The sequence below is a fragment of the Lycium ferocissimum genome, chromosome 7, assembly GCF_029784015.1.
Source record: "Lycium ferocissimum isolate CSIRO_LF1 chromosome 7, AGI_CSIRO_Lferr_CH_V1, whole genome shotgun sequence".
NCBI classification, from domain to species: domain Eukaryota; kingdom Viridiplantae; phylum Streptophyta; class Magnoliopsida; order Solanales; family Solanaceae; genus Lycium; species Lycium ferocissimum.
Window position 1 is genome coordinate 37789948 of NC_081348.1, and position 14694 is coordinate 37804641.

Below are 14694 nucleotides of genomic sequence, written 5' to 3' on the forward strand. Positions count from 1 at the left end.
TGTTTTAAGGGAGGTTAATAATAATTTAGAAAAATGCTACTTGTATTATTAAGGCTTTTTAAAGGGTGTAATCATAATATTATTAAGACTGACAGTATGAACTAAAGCAAGTAATGGTCATTGACTTTAGGTAGAGTATACATTGAGATTAAACTATTTTCAGCTCAAATCTTATAAAGTGTGAATAAGTGCTTCTCATTAGTGCGTATTGACAATTGAGGTTACTGATTCCACACGATTATTGATGTAAATATTACTCCTATAAATGTTCCTTTTGATTGACGAAAGCTTTTAATTTTGGAGACGAATAAAACAAATTTCTCCAATTTCATTACCTACTAACAAGATGTAACATGTATCAGAGTAAATTAACTATAAGTAGACCTAGTAACTTCTCTTTGACTTCTACTGGGAATTATTGAGTTCTCCTGTTGATCGCAGCTGGTATTGGAGGAAACTTAACAAGATATCAAACTTGATAGGACAAGCTGGTTTACTAATGGCAGGTTCTCCTTGACTTTTACTGGGGACCATTCAGTGTCAGTGGGCTATTTGGAGTTGTTGGGCTTCAGACACAAGCTGGATGTTGCTGACTTGGTGTGCATGGTTGGCTATTCAAGGGAAGCTCAAGTCATGACCAAAGAGTTCTATAATCAGGTTTACTATACCATACTTGGGAAGCTAGGAAATGGGAATTTTTTTTTTGGAATTAAAATGTAAATAGAGAGCAGATAGTGACACAAATACAACTGGAAATTATAGAAAGGATGGACATTCGTCAGGGGTTTAGGAGGTACAGGAGATGTAGTGATCTCATGCAGAAAATTGGTAATTATTTGTTTGATCCCAGAGGCTTCATTACCTGGATAGTCTTCCTGGAAGGTTGTCGAAGTGTGAAGAGCTCTTTAGGTGTATTCTTTGTATGGTAACATTTCACAGTTATTACAAACAAACAAGAAGAAAAAAAATCTGTTCCTTTTCTTTTTGGTTAATAAATTCTTTACATAAACTTCTTTATTTACAAACACTCGATAAACGTGGAAATTGAGAAAATGTGATTTGACATTTTTCTGAAATATTTACGATGGAAATACTGCAAAGATAGACTAGACCTGAAACAAATAAGTAGAAACTGTAAATGGAGACAAAGAATATTGTATTGCCTATAGCGACAAAACAAAGAAACCATCTTCTTCTTTTTTTTTCTCCTTTTTTTTAGCTTCAGCAAAGTTCGATTGCAAGCTGGACATAGGAGCTCGGCGAGGGCATCAACCACCTCATTGTGATTTGTGAAGTAACATTAAAATTCTTCTAAAATCACATAGGCACTGAAATAAAACAGAGAGGTGAGGTTCCACGAACTGCTGAATCATTCCCTAGTTAGAATTTTACATATATATACACGAGTTCTTTTTTCTCTTCTTCCTTGACAAACGGTGGAAAAAGAAAAGAACGAAAGATTAGAGCATGTATACAACCAATTAGTGAGAAAGAAATCACATTCCGAAATCATCTTCTGATAGAGAAGAATTACATTGATTAGGGCGCAGATGGTGTTGCAAAAATTGCCTAACAAGACCAGTACTAGTCATCATTCTCTTGCTCTGGGCCACCGTTACTATATGGTGTTAGCATTAAAAATTGGTCAAATAAGATCAGTTCTACACCTGTCTTGTCAGGTTGTTGATCTGCGGTTATGTTGTATTACGTGTGTTCTCAAACTACAATCTTTAACCTGTTCCACAAATTTATAATGTTAATCATAATCTGAGTTAATGCAGAAAAGTCCTACACAGAAGAACAAATGAAATGGAGGCTGCATTACCTGCATTGTTGCTATCATCGATAAGAAATCTTTGCACTGTTCAAGAGAAGCCTGCTCTTTGGCTGTTACTTTGGCAAGTTCACTTACCAAAGAATTTAATTCCTCCACCTGAAAAATGACATACTTTTTAGGCACCACCAAATGATCACATAAGTATCATATTTCTTCTTCTTTTTCTTTTTTTGATAAGGGCAATGACACTTGTAAAAGTCTATCATATTTACAAGTGTTAAGGGCAATAACACTTTTTTCATAAGGGCAATAACATCCCGAAGGATGATAATTTCATCAAAGGGCAACCCGTGCACTAAATCCCCTCTATACAGCGTCCGGGGAAGGGATGGACAACATTAGGACAATTGCACACTGCCTTACCACCCCATATGAAAAAAGTAAAAGTTTATTCACTAGAAAAACTACTCGGGACAATCCTTAAATGAACACCAGACCACTTACTAGTTTATTCATCTTTCAAAAGATGCCAATGTTATATTATTACTGTAGAGACAGAAGTTAACAGACAATAGTCTAATAGTCAATTTGACAGTGCTTTAGACACAGATAATGTTCATATATATGTTCACCGGTATAAATGGACCCTTAAGAGTCGGTACCCAACAGAAGAATTATACTCGACATTGTCGTTAAAAAAGGTAGCAAAGAGATAAACTTCCAACAGATAGGTCTAGCTGAGATACAGAGGCATTTGCTGGTGGGAAACTAATAAACGGGACTCATGGAATATCCTGACATGCATCATTTAGATGACTAATTCAGGATCAGGAATTGATCGAAAAGACCATTTTATTTCTTTTCTTTATAATAAACTGCAAAGACTATTTTCTTCAAGCAATACATAGCCTAGTGACAGTGGAGGTTAGGCGCCCGAGTTAGATTGTTCCTCGGCGAGCTCCTTTGTCTAGATGAAGGGGGAGGAGAGGAATCCATGCGGAAACTTTGTGATTCTCTACTGTACTATTTACAGTGCCCTCTTGGCGTTGATATTTAATAAAATTACCTATCTTCATTAAAAAAAAAAAAAAAAAAATAAAAATAAAAAGAATCTATGTGGAGAAATACTTTAGAGGACTGCAAAAAGTAACATTTTTTATGTGGTGGATCACAGGGAATACTTATTGTAAAGATGTTTGTTAGATTTTTTTCTGAAGCTTCATAGTAGATCCTTTTCTCTATTTAACTTTGGCACCTTCTTGCGTCTATTAATGAGATGACTCGTTTGACTTGTCAGCGAGGAACTGGACTTCCAAGTCTAACGATTGTTTCATCAAGTGTAAATCTCCAGGTTGCAATTTACTCAGCCAAACAAAATAAAACAAGCAACCTGATAAGTGGTAACAGCTTAAGGTGAGGTTCTCATATTAGGGGCGGGCCCATTATCCACAGAGTTTAAAATCCAGCCTAGGGCCCTCAGGGATTTCTATGTTATCAAAAGCAAAAAAAAAAAAAAAATGAGGTTCTCATATTTTTTCCCTTAATCTCCAAATCTACTCAAATTTGGAGATTTGCATGTATTTGTCCCCTTCATCATATATTCTGCTTGCTGTTCCAGTTAACCCTTTCCCCCTTATACAACTCCATTTTCATTCTCTTTTTTTTTTTTTTTTTTTTTTTTTTTTTTTTTTGGTTGAAATTGGTAAATTGGATTTTTATTCTCAACTTTTTGTTCCAGATTACTAATGGAAATTCATCCCTACCTGCCGGCTCGTATAACCCAGAAAAAGCTAATGAGGAGGTGCCGAAGTTAAATCTATCGAGCAGCCTTGATAGTATAGAGCATGCGATTTGAGTTCAGTTAGGCATCAATGTCTATATCAGATTATGCTCCCTCTAGATGGTGATGTTAGTTACATCTATGGTTTTCAATCTATTCGTCTTCAGGTAGACAGAAAAGTGAGCATAATATGGAAAGGTACTTTCGGCCATCAATCTAGCCTTTTAAGATGAATCTGGTACAAACAGATCGGGTTCATAGGTTTGATTGGATTAATTATTACATTATGAAGCTTATCTCATGAACTATTCTGTTCAAGGTAAATCCAGATTAGAAATGCTGGCAAAACCATCTGCCGTCCAAGAATCACTTTGAATATAAAGGAAATTTTTTTGCTACAGGATTAGAACCTGTGCTGCAGCGGAAGATACTCTCGTCCAGAACTTCACTGTTTCTCTAGTTCATGCTGGTCGGTTACAGATTCTCACTCAATTTTACTCTTTTTCTGATGACAAGGGAACCCGCAGACGCTACAGTTGGGGTGCGCACAGGGCAAACCCTGCTCCTGTGCAATAGCCCGCAAACCACACAGGAGAGATAAACCCGCACTAGGCCAGCCCCGTGCAATGAGCTCGACCTAGAAGGCAAATCCCTTGATGTTGTCGGCAGGGGGTTTCGAACCTGAGACCTCCATTATGGAAGTCCCATGCTCAACCAACTGAGCCACCCTTGCGGGTATTCTACCAGTAAAACTGAAAATATCATTCATTTGTCATGCATTTATATGGATGACATGTTATCCGAAATAACCTAACATTTATGCTTAATTGACAGAGAGGTGATTTATCTCTTTCCAAATTGCTTTTTCACTTCTAACATTATATTAACAAATATATTAGTATCTCATGCAGCAGAGCTTCCTCATACTAATTGGCAAAAATTATTTCAATCAAAACGATGAAATTGGATCAGAGAATGAGAATGCTATGCTTTCAATCTCTCACTTTTTCCCTTAACACAGTTGCAGATTATGAACATTGCTTCGATCCACCAGTAACCACTGAGTCCAACAGATCAAATCCAACAGAGCTGCTTTTACCACTGTAAATTGCATCTATAGTTCTAGAAACAAAGGTTTTTAGCATGAGAGACTTCTCTAGGTTTAAGTTTTCCTCGTCTTTTCTAATTGCTTTTTCTTATCAATGCACTCCTTTCAAGAGTTTTGAATATTGATCTTCAAGTATGGAAGTTGTCCTTCTTTCCTTTTTTATTACCCTTACGTTTTTCCTCTATGAACTCGTATTATGAAGATTTAAAGGGTTCTAGACTTCACGTAATAAACTACTTTAACTAAGTTCCTTCTTATTATTATTTATAATCATGGGGTCTAGGCCAACATGCGCACACCTCGACTAATTCCACGGGGTACCTGCTAGCTCCCACCAACATAGGTACAGGGTAACTCTGTCCACCACGGTTTTTCCGGATGAAAAAAAAATCACCTAGTATTTTTGCCTCCGACTTGGATTTGAACTCGAGAGCTCATAGTTTCGACCCACTTCACTGATGACAAAACTGACCCTTAGGTTTTGTTATTTTATTCAGAAGCACTTATGGAATTCTCTGTGTAACATATTGCTTCAACTGCAGCAGTTTTTATAATTATACCTGTTCCTAAAATACTAAGGAGAAAGACATGTGGCAGTACCAGCAAAACCTGACAAATTATCTTCTTACGAGTGTTTTTTATTAAATTAGATAATGGTGCTTTATTAAAGCGCTTACCAAGGGACTAGTGCAAAAGAAACAACAAAAGATTACGTCCTCAATTCGGTAACTTTCAGTTCATAGTTTCTATGAGACCAACAAGCTGAGAAATATCCCACACAATTTGTTCTTTACACAAAACTGTAAATTCTGTAAGCACCTATATCTTTTTTTTTTTTTTGATTAAGCACCGGGTGTCTCTTACACAAAACTGTAAATGGCCCTCGAAATTCTGGGTTTCGAACTTGAGAGACCGGTTAATCTGTGGTGAAAGGGAGCACCCCAAGGCTCATATCTTACCAAAGGTATATATGATGTTTCTCTCCATTAAAGCATCTCTTTTATTTTGAAATACGCTGAGATGAATTAGATAAATGCAACTTCCTTTCACTTGGTATTTTTTATCACTTGAGATTAAAAAAGATAACAGATTTGAAGAGGATCCATGCTGTGCAATTAGTCGTGACATAGGAACAATCCTCTTTTTTTTTTTTGGATAACCGAAAAATTCCTTAGGGCCAGCGTAGCACAGAAGAGCAATTTTATTGCTATTTAAAACATCAGTTGTGATCTACTTGGTAGACAATATTTGATTATGCTTTCATCTCCTGACAGATTTATAAACAGAAACTAGTAAATGACTGCGCATTAACTGAATTCATGGAAACAGTCAGCAGTAACAGAAAGATGGCTAGATTAGTGAGGTTACCTTGCCCAAAATGGAACCGACTGAGGTTGCCATTGCCTGCATCACGCTATGCGCTGAACTAACAGCATCCTTCAAGTTTTGTATGTCAATCTGTCGATATTAACACATAGAAAAATTACTTGTGGCCTCTTAGTGATTAAGTGAAGAACAGAAATAAGTCTAAAACAAAAACATGTGTGTGTCACACAGCTGCATACATTAGCTCCAACAACCGGTAGACGAAGAGTGCTAGCTTTCAAGGCTTCAATTGCTCCAAGGAGTGAGATGGAATGTTCTTTATCAAATGAAGCCCAAACTTCTAAGGACATCATCTACATACGGAAAGAATAAACTCAGCTCAGCAATGATCATATCATGCCTAATTTATTCTCTTTCTGATAACTAAACAAGACCACATCATTTCGATCAACTGTAATACACTTTTCAGAGACGCAGACACTTGTTCAGAGTAACGAATTGCAATTAATATTAACAAACTGTCAAATTTCAGATCTGGACTTGGTTTGCAGCTAAATTGGCTCTACTTTGGCTGAAACGACTGACGAGGATGGATCAAATATGAAGAAAAAAAAAGTATTTGAGCACAGAAAATGTAAACCAAGTGAGGAAACTGGAGGCAATTTTATTTGCAAATAATAGTCATAAACGAAGTATTTTAGGGCTTTTTTCATATATTGAAGGTGAAAACAGACGTCTTACTGTTGAGCAACAAGGCAAACACAGAGAAGTTCTGGAACTCACCGCCATAGTAGGAAAAATATCAAACAAGTCATAGACTACTGCAAGAAATTTAGTGAAATGGTACCCGTCGGAATAGCTGAGGTGCGCAAGCTGGCCTAGACAACGCCGTCATTTAAAAAAAGGGGAAAAGAAATCAAGTAAAAGAAAGGACTCTTTTAAAATGAACTTAGTAAAACAGAAGACTCTTTTAAAATGAACTTATAAAGCACAGGAACTTGGATAGTTACGTGTAGAAGCAACGAATTAGAAAATGAGCTTTCCAACATTATGAATACTTGGGAATTATAAGATTTATGACTTACACGCCAAAGAGAGGAGTGCCAAGCAATATGGGTAGTTTAGATAATGCAAAAATACTAAAAGAAGCTGGCTTGGAGTTCAATGAGTTCAGGGGCCAAGCATGGTCAAACAGAAAATATGCAATTGTCATTTGAATACTAAATATCTAATATTGAGAAAATTTGAAGATATCCTTTTTGATCATTGAGGAAAACTGAAAATATGAAGGACCTGAACTGGTTCCACTTGCACATTCCAATTTTAGTCATGATTCATGGATGATGTAGTTGAGGGCTTTATTTCATATGCCAAAGAAGCAGATCAAGCAACACCATAATTCAATAATAACCAGCAGACGAAAAAGGCAATTATGAGGCTTAAGAAGCAACTCAAATACCCTAAAATTTAGCTGCAGCAGGTTGGTTGATTTACCCTGTACGGAATATCTTTTTAACAGAATATATAACAAAATACGGATGAATCCAGCAGATCCTTCACCCAAAATCCAGCAAAATTATAATATTGAAGGGAAAAAAGGGCTAAGATCATACCTGTCCCTTTAAAATGGAAGCTAGTTTCAGTTTTTGCCTCAGCAACTGTAGCCTGTGTCTCTTCTTAGTGACTGTATCACGCAGGTCTGAGATTGTTATCCATGCATTCCACAGAGTTTTCTGCGAAATAGCACAATATGTTAGTTTTAAAAATGGATTCCCATCTTGCTTATGAATAAGCAGAAATTTATTAAAGGAACTACGATAATGCCTTCAAAAAGAAGGTAGTAAAATCGCCCAGATTAATAGAACACTCCATTCGTTCTTTTTATAGCAGCCTACATACAGTCATTGAGTACCTAATGTGCAGATAGATACGGTGTTAACATCCAAAAGAATAGCTAGAGCAACATTCAGTATGGTCGAATTGCAAAATTCAATACCTCTTTTTTTTTTTTTTTTTGGATAAGCTGCCTACTGCAATACACTAACTAGGTTGACGAAAACAATGACCTCAGTAATTAGCACAACACTCCAATATGTGGAACATTGGGCATAATAAACCTTTTAAAAGACACAGAAATTGATTTTAAACTTCTCAAATTGTAGATTTCTCACGTGGTATGCATGAATCTCAAACACGAGCTGGTAAAACCATAAGCAAAAGAGTCTCCATAACAAGTTTGACACTTCTTCTGCTCAGATTGTAGAAAGTATTTCCAATAACAAGAACTCTTTCCATTTTTCACAGCAGAAGCTAGATCGTCTGGTAATGAGCAATTTTAATATCCAAAACAATGGTTAAGTATAATTAGCCAAAGTGTCATATATGGACCAGTTGCAGTAGTTCCAATCTTTATAGCCACCTAGTTAATTGAAGATACTTTCATGACAACTTGAACAAAGTGAACGGAATCTGATCAAAGCTTTCTAAGAAAAGAAGAAGTGCAGAACCATTGAATTGATCAACGTTAACTTTTAAAATGAAAAATACAATAAAAAGAGTTTCACTAAAATTTACCTATCTCAATTAGCAAGTGAGAAGAACAACGGCCAAATAGATGAACTTATAGCTTTAATTAAAAACTTCTCTCGCAACATCTCTTAACCACAAACTAAATTGAAGGTTTAATTTGTATAAGACCAGGAAGCGAGAGAGTTCATTTCAAGTCTATTTGGCATAGCCATGCTCCTTGCAAGATGAACTTACTTGTCTGGACAGCAGCTAGAGACGCAATCTTAATAGTTGACAATTCGATAAGGAACCAAAGAATAAATATCAGCTGTTAATTATAGTGCAAAGAAGCTAATGAATATATTAATCTTTTGCTCAATCTGTAAGATAGCCAACCAAGCATTTGGAATTTCTCGTTGCGACATTCTGGTGCTAACCAAACAATGCCTAGGACTGTTATTTAGACTCTTCAATGCTGGAGAGAACAGAAAAGAAGAACTAGAGGAGTAGAGCTTGGAATGTAATCTCACAAGCAGTTTTGCGTTTTGTATGGAGAGAACAAGAACTGAAGGAAATTCAAGGAATAGGTGAAGTGTTTGATCATATATTAAAATTGCACCATTCTTTGTTAAGAGATCACCACATGTATAGAAAACTAGTACGATTCTGTATATAGGAACACAAAGCTCTAAAGATCTATGCAATTTATTCTGTTCCTTCTTTGTCCCTAAATGTCATCTATTACCTACCAAAGAAAAGCTACTGTAAGAGGAATAATTTGAAGTGACTTGTTCACATAGCTCTTCTGCAAATATGAAAGAATCTTAGCTTCCCTTTCTCTTATTTCTCACATCCCCCAAAGTCAGAGGAAAACTGAGGTGAGTATACATGGCAAATCAATCAATCAATTATAGCTCAATTCCAAACTAGTTGGAGTCCGCTATATGAATCCTCTATATATATTCTGCTCTATTCGGGCCCATTTGATTCCAATAATGGTAAGTAATTTGTCTTTTAAGGAAAATTAGGGTACATACGACATAGAATGACAAAATTTGAACTTTCAAGTGAAAGGTATAGCTTTACCTCTGCACTGTGCTTTTGCACCAGCAATGTTGCTTCAGTCGTAGCATTTACAAAGCGCCACTGTAAGTGTCGATTGTAAAGAAGCCGCAGCAAGTGTGCATCAACAATCTTGTTTTCACCTACTTTCCCCCTCCGAACATCAACAGCAAAACTAAGAACCGAGGGGGTCTCAACGAAGTTACTATTAATGGTGCTAACCACATTTCTGACACGAGATGGACTAGGCATTCCTCTTGAAGGAGATGATCCTATAAGCTTACTGGGAGATGCAGACCGAATGCCACCACCACGTATAGGCGAAGACATTGTTCGCGGGGACGATATTGGGACATCACTCGAGTACTTTCTCAACTTTGGTGGCACAGACGATTTCGACCCTGGACTTGCTGATAGAGGTGAACCGGGATCCTGCAACCTCCTCAACCTACTATTCGTTTCTTGCCAAAACCTAGCAGAAACAACGATCCCACGAGGCACGCCCCCGCGTATACGGGCCCCACTCCCACCACACTCCTGCACTCCTGAAGTACTACCCGAAGAAACACTATCAGTATCCGAAGCAGTAAGATCAGACGGCAGAGACGATTCATTTACATTATTCCCTTCTTCAACAGCCTTCAAAGGCTCTGCATTTCCCAAATCAAGACTCAACCTGCCATCGAATGACGCCCTCCTTTCATCAATCATAGATTGTTGCAATGTCCTAATTACATTCCCAGATCCAATAACCTTATTTCTCTCCCCATTACTACAATCTAAGCTCCTCATCAGCGGATTCCCCTGCCCGGGCCGGGCCCTACCAGGCCAACGGTGCTGATCAACAGGCTTAGAATTCTCCAACTGATCTGCCCCATTTCTAAGAGGAGTACTAGTCCTTCTCCTCTCAGGTGTACCTTTCCTTAAACTACTCAAATTAGGAGAAGGTGGAGCTGCTTTAGTCTTACTTACTGGAAATGAAAAGGTTTCACCTTGAAATGATACAGATAAACTCCTAGTAGATGTCACTAACAACTTAGTGGCTGCAGAAACTTCACCTACATTGCTTAATTTTGAATCAAGATCAGCTGTAAGTGGCCTAGAAACTGTATTAGACCGCCTACTCCTGTCCACTGAAACAGATCTTTTGGGGACTGAAACAGGAGTTGTATTTCTTGAAACTAAAGGAGAAGGGAATCTTCTAGAAGAAGAAGTGGAAGATACTGAAGAAGAATTAGAAGAAGAAGTGGAAGGAGAAGGAGACATATACCTAGATTGAACAGTTCTTGATTTGGGTCTTTTTGGGTTAGTAGAAACACCATTGTTATCTTTCTCAGAAGGTAATAATGGTGGTCTTCTTGGATTATTTTGAGGTTCATCTTGTGATGGGGTTTTGGGGTTTTGTCGGCCAGTTGAAGAAACAGCAGCAACCATCATCACACACATAAAAACACAAACTTTTTTCTCTTTCTCTTTCCAAAATGGGAATTCAACTCTCACATTGTATTTTTCAAAACAAGAAACACTTACCCATGGCTCAAAATCCTGCAAGAAAGATTTCAAGATTCAAGAAATACCACCATAACTCAAAACCCCATTATGAGTTTCTAATAAAGTCCACATTTTTTAGAATTTTTTACAGCTAAAAAGGCACTAATTGTTAAAGGAAAAAAATGATGAAAATAGAAAAAGGAGACAGTGGTTTTCCGGTGAGAGTGAAGAGGTAAGGGAAAACTGAAAAGGGTGAGATTTGGGGGTACAGAAAATTGGTACATCTTTTTTAGCAATGGGTGGTGATTTTGGGGTTTTGTGAATCTTTGGAAAGACGTTACGCTAAGCAAATCACTATTTTGTGTTACAATTATTTCTTAATCATTTTTATATTTGCTTCCTTTCCACTATACTAATGTATTTTTGGTAATTAGAAAATCATTATTTGTGTATTATTAATGTTTTTAAAGTTGAAAGGTTGTTTGTATTGTAACAGGCGTGAATATATTTATTTTGTCTATTTGCCAGTGGAGTTCGTAGGTATTGATAGAGGTGTCCCAACTCCACATAAAAAGCTCCCATACTTGAAATGCAAGTAATTACTTTAATAATTTTTTTGCTTTTGTAAATTTTATCCTTTCCTCAATAACGAATATGACATGTCAAAAGACAAATAACACTATATTATATAGGAATAAGCCATCATTACCCGCCTGAACTATACCCGAAGTTGTTACGACACACCTTACCTTTTCCTGGTCCTATTACCTAGGGGTGGGCATGGTATGATATGGTACGGTATTTGAAACTTCGGTTCGGTAACTTCAGTTTTCGGTTTCTAAAAATACTATACCATTACCATACCAAAATAATTCGGTATGGTTCGGTATTTCTAAGTTCGGTTTCGGTATTTTTGGATACGGTAATTCGGTAACCATAATTTGTTTGACTTCAACTTATATGTCTTACATATATACTCATATAATAAAGGACTATGACTTCGACTTTTCACGGAATGTCTCAATTATATTAAACTAACGCCTTACACATGTAGACATATTCAAAAGAAAGTACAAGCAATTTTCTTCGTTATTCAATTACACAAAAAAGACATTTGAATCACGATAGAGTAGTCGAAGTTACAAAGTCTAAACAACATTAACCAAAATTAAGCATAATCCTTAATCCTGTGCAATATTACACCAAAAATTTCATTGAGTGACATCCAAAATCTAACTTAAATGAGATGTATTTTTTTGTACAAAAACCAGTCTATATATTTAATAGTATTAAATATAATATACATGGATTATATATGTAGTATAAACTTCGGTACGGTATACGGTATCTCGGTATTCTTTTTATAAATATCGAATATCAAATAATATTAAAATGCCTACCAAATACCATACCAAATTCCGTAATATCGAAACCGCGGTATTAAAAATTTCGATTTCGGTATGGTATTCAATATGTACCGTATCATGCCCACCCCTACTATTACCCTCCTAAACTTTTTTAAAATGAAATAATTACTCCCCTAAACGCTGATGCCCACTCTCATACGGGAGAGTGACATACACTCTTCTTGCCACACACGTATATTTATTTGTTTTTTTTTTTTGGCTTACGTGTCAATTTTTATTTGTTTTTAAATGAAAATGGAATTTAAAAGATCTGAAAATTTGATTTCTTTTTAAAACCTGTTTTTAAAAAAAAAAAAAAACTAAAAACATGGATTTTTTAAAATACGGAAAAATGGTTTTTTTTTTTAGATATGGAAAACTTGATTATTTTTTAAAATGTCTTAAAAAATCTTGATTTTCATGATTTCATTTTCTTAGGACACTTTTATTTTTCAAATAAAATTTGGATTATTAAAAAAAATTGAAAAAATGTTTTTCTTGTCAAAATGTGAAAAAACTAAAATTTATAAAAATTTGGAAAAACTAAATATTTTTTTAAAATGTGGAAAACCCATTTTTTAAACTGAATTTGGAAAACTAGATTTCTAAAAATACGAATTATTCATATTTTCTAAAAACAATTCAATTTTCCAAATTTTAAGAAAATATAGATTTATAAGGGGAAAAAAAGTTTTCCACATTTTTATGCTTTTCATTCTCCCAAAGAGAGTGAAACACACTCTCCTTGCCGCGTCAGCGCTCTCTCTTGCCACATCAGCATTTAGGAAGATAATTATTCCGTTTTTAAAAAGTTTAGGGGGTAATAGAACCCCAAAAAAGGTAAGGTTGTTGTAGCAACTTCGAAAGATAGTTCGGAGGGTAATGATGCCTTATCCCTATTATATAACTCTAACCCCGTAATATTGAAGGGGCCATCATCCATGATCCACCTTTTAATTTATTGTAGTATTAAAGTTATAAAACTAATAGTATAACCACAAACTATCTCAATAATGTTTTCCTATAAATAAAGAAAAAACGCAAAAAAGAAGAAGAAGTTATATTCGATCCCTCATACTGCAAGCAGGCTGCCATATGTATAAAAATGTCATATAAATATAATCATGTCGGCTCTTGCCTAACATTATATTCAGCGTGGTACCACTTAAAAAATAAAAATAACAATATTTCTCGACCCAACTTAAAATTCAATGTCTTTCATCACGTGACACATCATATCACGGTATGAATCTTCTTATTTTGATTACGTGATGTCACGTACATATTATATAAAGTGAATTATTCGGCGACCTATTTGTTTTTAGCTTTTTTGTTATTTCTAAATATAGACATAATTGAGTCATATTTCATTAAAAAAAACCATTTCATAACTCTAGTACGATAATGTGAAAGTTTGATGATATATGTGAAATTAACCTAAGATTGGACTAGTAGTTTTCTAGACCATAAACCACTTAACTCTTTCTAACACTAGTTGTTGATCCTTTTGCAATTGCTAGAAGGTTGCACCGTGCATTATATTACGTAATCGTCTAAATAAATACAAAATTTGCATCACTACTCACTAGTATTTTTTTTATTGGGCAAACGCAGAAACTATTTTTTTTGCTATGTGACAAACTAAACTATTTCAACTTCTTTTAAATAAAAGAAAGTCATATATTACAATTTGTTAATACTTGGGTGTCAAATCAATCCAGAAAAGGAAAACAAAAAAGGATATTTATATACCCTACTTCTCACGGTTATACTATGAAGTTAAATTACAGGCTACAGCTCCATAATTTAGTAATTTGAGAAAATAGTTGAAAACTTTAAGCCCTAGTAGATTCCATTTGTTCCTAGGGGTCATGCTAATCATGGTCTTCTTTTTCCTAACTACCTACAATTTTGTTGGCACCAAAGCTATAGCCTATAGGTTAACTAACATAAAAACAAATTTCCTTGTTTGACTATGAAAGTAGGCCCGTTTAGCTGCTAAACAAGAAGTGTTTAAAAATCTAACAGTAATAAGAGGCACCAAGCCAAGTAATTGACTGTTCTTGTTCTTGTTCTTGTTCTTGGATTCATAAGAAAACCAAAGTACTAAAATGGGGGTTTGGAGTTCAATTTTTGTACAAAGTCGGCTTAAAGATTATTTACACTGTCCAATTAAATTGGCCTATAATAATAAATAGTACTAATTCTTTATTGCAAGTCTGAAATGCACATGCAC

At 35.4% G+C, this 14694-nt stretch overlaps 1 protein-coding gene across 1 annotated transcript; it reads right to left on the reverse strand.

Annotated features, from left to right (window-relative positions):
• Positions 1-1352: 1352 nt before the first annotated feature.
• Positions 1353-11545, reverse strand: LOC132064816 (QWRF motif-containing protein 2). Its single transcript, XM_059457939.1, has 6 exons — positions 9586-11545; positions 7605-7724; positions 6231-6344; positions 6034-6123; positions 1826-1933; positions 1353-1735 (listed from the first exon to the last, which is right to left on the reverse strand). The coding sequence occupies exons 1-6, from the start codon at positions 11005-11007 to the stop codon at positions 1676-1678; spliced, it is 1914 nt and encodes a 637-aa protein (XP_059313922.1). The 5' UTR covers positions 11008-11545; the 3' UTR covers positions 1353-1675.
• Positions 11546-14694: the final 3149 nt, after the last annotated feature.